The following is a 3,925-nucleotide window of genomic DNA, read 5'->3' as shown; positions in this document are numbered from 1 at the left end:
CGCGGGGAGCTCCGGCCGACACAAAAGCCTTGCGAGGGTGTCTCGAACGCGCCCAAAACCAAGCCGACCCGCCCGTGTGGTCTCGGCGTGTGCTGCCGGGGTGACCTGCGGGGCTGGTCGGGAGTGCTGCGGCATGGGATGAGGGGTAACGCCGTCAAGGTGAAGGAGGGGAAATTTAGGTTAGATACTAGAAAAAAGTTGTTTCCTGTGAGGGTGGTGAGGCACAGGTTGCTCAGTGAGGTAGTGGGTGCCCCAACCCTGGCAGTATTCAAAGCCAGGTTGGATAAAACCTTGAGCATCCTGCTCTGGTGGGAGGTGTCCTTACCCAGGGCAGAGGGTTGGGGACAGATGCTCTCTAAGCCCCATTCCAACCCCTAAATTCTAAGATTCTATGGCAAGCAGAGGGCAGGCAATGTGAAATTATAGCAATCTAAACCACAATAACCTGCATTCAGATGTTTTCAGGAATTATGGTCTAAGGTCCACTGTTTTTCTCTAATAACCCTCTTGTTTTGTTTCTTTCCATCTAGTGATACTTTATGGGATCTGGCTATAGCTGCAGTGGAGAAGAGCTCTGGCGCCGATGGCAAGCACGGGGAACTTTGGGAAAAATCGATATTATTTATGGGAAGCAAAAATGGGGTAATGCTAAATGTTGTATAATTCTGCACTTTTTGAATGTAGTTTGTGTCAGGGAAAATATCCAGTGTTTTCAGAGGTTAAGGTTTCCTTAACCTTAAAGACAAAATGTGTCACAGTTCCATTCTGCAGCGAGTGGGCATTCCACAGTGTGAATGCAAGTGTATGGTTAGGGCTATCAGTGGTGTGTTAATTCTTTGAGATTTGGCTTCATTATTTTTTTGTAAGTAACCACCTGAAATAAAGCTACTCTCTTTAATTGTTTCCCCTTGTAAAGGTTACAATGTTGGTAACAATCTAGTTTAAATGCACTGATGCCAGATTTGTTGTAGGTAGAGGCCTTGACAGCCAGCAATGAATTGTGTCTGTATCATGTCAGACCTGTTTGAACATGCTGTATCACTGATTGCCAACTCATGATTCCATGTGCTTAAAGTTGTTTTAACTCATTGTCCCCTAAGTTGGTCACTGGTAATTTCATGTTTTTCTTCTGTTAGCATTTATTCATAAAGTTCATAAGGAAAGATTGGCCTTTTTGATGAAGTAAGTCCTATTTTTAAGATCACAGTTTTTATTTTAGAAGTATCAGTATGTGTGCAACCTCTTAATCAGTAATTTTTAAAATAGGTTTTTCAGAGAAAACACAATGACTTTTCAGATTTACCAGGACTTCACTGATTCTTGAGACAGGAAAAGACACAGGAGTTAACTGGAGAAGTGCTAGTCCCTTCAGTGTCATGGTACTCAGTGTCTAACTTTCAACAGCATAAAGGCATATCTTTCTGTGTGTTTACTTGTATTTTAAGCAATCTTTTTGTTTCCATCTCGTTGGTAATCATAAATTCCAGTGGAAACTACATGTTGCATAAATGGATTAATAATAATTAAAACAGTTTAAAAAGAGTTGGCCAAGTTGATCCCTAATGTCTCATTTTAGGTACACTGTCCCTATTACTGTGTTTGTCATCTCTGTTAGTCATAATAATGGTAGTGTAACTTGATTCTGATAGCAAGTTGGCAGTTAGGTTTCTACTGTAAGGCTACAAACAATGACATTTATTTGGAGCTTTCTGGTGCTTTATTTTTTGAATGTTAAACGAGTTTGTTTTAGTGATACAACTTTTATGCTTCAATGACACTACAGAAGGGTTCTTCTTTGTTTGTAATTTCCAGGGAAAGACCACTATTATACTGAGGTGTCTTGAGAGGTATGTGTTACATTCTTGTCCAGCAGTTTTCAGCTGTAGATTAGAATATTACATAAACAGTTAGAATGTGTGATAAGATATGTACACAGAATCTGTATTCTGTGACCAGTTGATCACTTACGGGTGAACTGACTTCTCTCCATTACTACCTGTCATCTGACCCTTTCAGTCCTTCTTGTCCTCTGTTAGAGAGCTGAAATGGCTCCTCTCTTTGGGTTGCTGCTGCTGCTCCTCCTGTCTTCAGTGACTGAGGCTTGCTGTCTTAATGCATCCTGTCTGTATTGCTGTCTCTATGCCAAATTTTAAACTAGTTTAATAACCATAAAATTAACTTTCTTTATTTAGAGGATCTTGACAAAATGTAGTTATTTTTCCTTGCATAGGGAAGAGTCTCCAAAGCCAACATTAGCCTTGGAATATACTTTTGGAAGAAGGGCAAGGAGACACAATACAGTGAGTATCCAGAAAGTATAATTTACCATATACATACATGTATATATATACACACACATAAAAGATGTTTTATTTTTAGATATAAGAATCTTAGGGTTTTAGCTTATTGTTTGTGAAGCAAAAGGGAGGGTTAATATAATTTTAATTAGCTAGCTGAAGTTTGTGTTTTAATCTGTAATATGTTCTTCCCCTCGTGCTAAAACAGTACAGCAGAGACCAAATTATAGCACAAAGCAATCCAGTTCATTATAAACTTGAGTTGTGTTTGAATGCTTTTATTTTCCCATTGCAACATAGTATGCATGTGTTTAACTTTGTCTTTAACATGCAAAACGGCTACAAACCAGTGAAGATACTCTACAACCAGTTTTGTGACAGAAACAGTCATCTTAGAGGATGTTAAATCTTAGTGAAGTTTTTGGGTTGTGTCTCCATATCACTAAATTTTGCACTGCAGATTATGGTAATCGAAGTAATGAACCTGTTCACATCACAGCACAACCTGCTCAGCAGCAATAACTGTTGCTGCAGGTAATTGCTGTCTGTTACTGAAGTAACAAAAGTAACAGGAGTGGAAAATCTGACTCTGAAAGATAAAAATCACTTAAAGATTTCCCCAGAAACTAAATCTGAAGGTAGATGTTCATTACTTTCCCAGTTGCAAACTTCTCAAAAAGCATTTGTCTTGAGCTGCAATACTAAAAAGAAAGGGAAGGGAATCTTGACCTTTTTTTTTTTTTTTTTTTAGGTTTGTCATGCTGCTTCCTTATTTTTTTTACTTTACAGTAGTCTTTTATCAAGACAGTTATAGGCATGCCAGGAATTTTTCTAAGTGTTGTATAGGATTTCTTAAACATGGGTAGCTTTTAGTTTGGTCTTGTTTTTCAGAAAACAGTAGTGAAATAATATATGTTCTTGTTCTGAGTCACTTGCATGAAAAGCTAGTTTGCCAGATGAAAGTTTTTCCTTGGTGCTGTATGGAAGCACACATTTCTCACATGAAGAAACTCTTTTCCAGCCCAAAGATATAGCTCATTTTTGGGAACTAGGTGGTGGAACCTCATTGCTGGAACTCATTCGGGTACCAATCACTAGCCACAACATAAGGTAAGTGTAAATATTGCAATTTCAGAGTTAATTTCAGCTTTCCTTCAGACATAAGTAATCTTTCATTAGACCTTTTATTGTGAAAAACTGTTTCAAAATGCAAGATAGAACATTTCTGATTTTTTCTATAAATCACTGTAATACCACTTATACTTCTCATTGACCTTCCTTTTCACGCTTCTCTCCTAATAAACCAAGGTCTTGGTAATCTCAGCAGAAAAAAAAGTGGTAAGATGGAGGAAGTAGATTGGCCTTAAGTAGGTGGAACAAGAAATACAGAAAAAGAGAAGACATAATATCTTTATGCTCAGTGAAAGAGCAACTTGGAGGCATCTAGAAAATAAAATCTAACTTCCTACTTCTTGATGCCAACATAGATGCTATTTCTGTGAGGGACAGTATTTCAAGGTGAAAAACAAGGCAAAAAAATTGTGACCAAAAAAATTTCTGAATTTTTGGGAAATGGCCATCTAATGAGAGGGCCAAGTAAGAGAGAGATGACATTTCCAAGAGGGACT

At 38.1% G+C, this 3,925-nt stretch overlaps 1 protein-coding gene across 1 annotated transcript in view; it reads left to right on the top strand.

The window, feature by feature from the left end:
• The first annotated feature begins 531 nt into the window (after positions 1–531).
• DYNC2LI1 (dynein, cytoplasmic 2, light intermediate chain 1) overlaps positions 532–3,925 on the top strand; it is an 18,658-nt gene continuing 15,264 nt past the window's right edge. Inside the window, exons 1-4 of the mRNA XM_009074929.1 lie at positions 532–642; positions 1,813–1,847; positions 2,231–2,300; positions 3,319–3,407. Coding sequence (XP_009073177.1) covers positions 625–642; positions 1,813–1,847; positions 2,231–2,300; positions 3,319–3,407 — 212 coding nt within the window. The 5' untranslated portion in view covers positions 532–624. The remainder of the gene's footprint in view (positions 643–1,812; positions 1,848–2,230; positions 2,301–3,318; positions 3,408–3,925) is intronic.

The sequence above is a fragment of the Acanthisitta chloris genome, unplaced genomic scaffold (assembly GCF_000695815.1).
Source record: "Acanthisitta chloris isolate BGI_N310 unplaced genomic scaffold, ASM69581v1 scaffold19085, whole genome shotgun sequence".
NCBI classification, from domain to species: Eukaryota; Metazoa; Chordata; class Aves; order Passeriformes; family Acanthisittidae; genus Acanthisitta; species Acanthisitta chloris.
The sequence above is the reverse complement of the archived record's forward strand: the minus strand, read 5'-3'. Positions and strand labels throughout refer to the sequence as shown.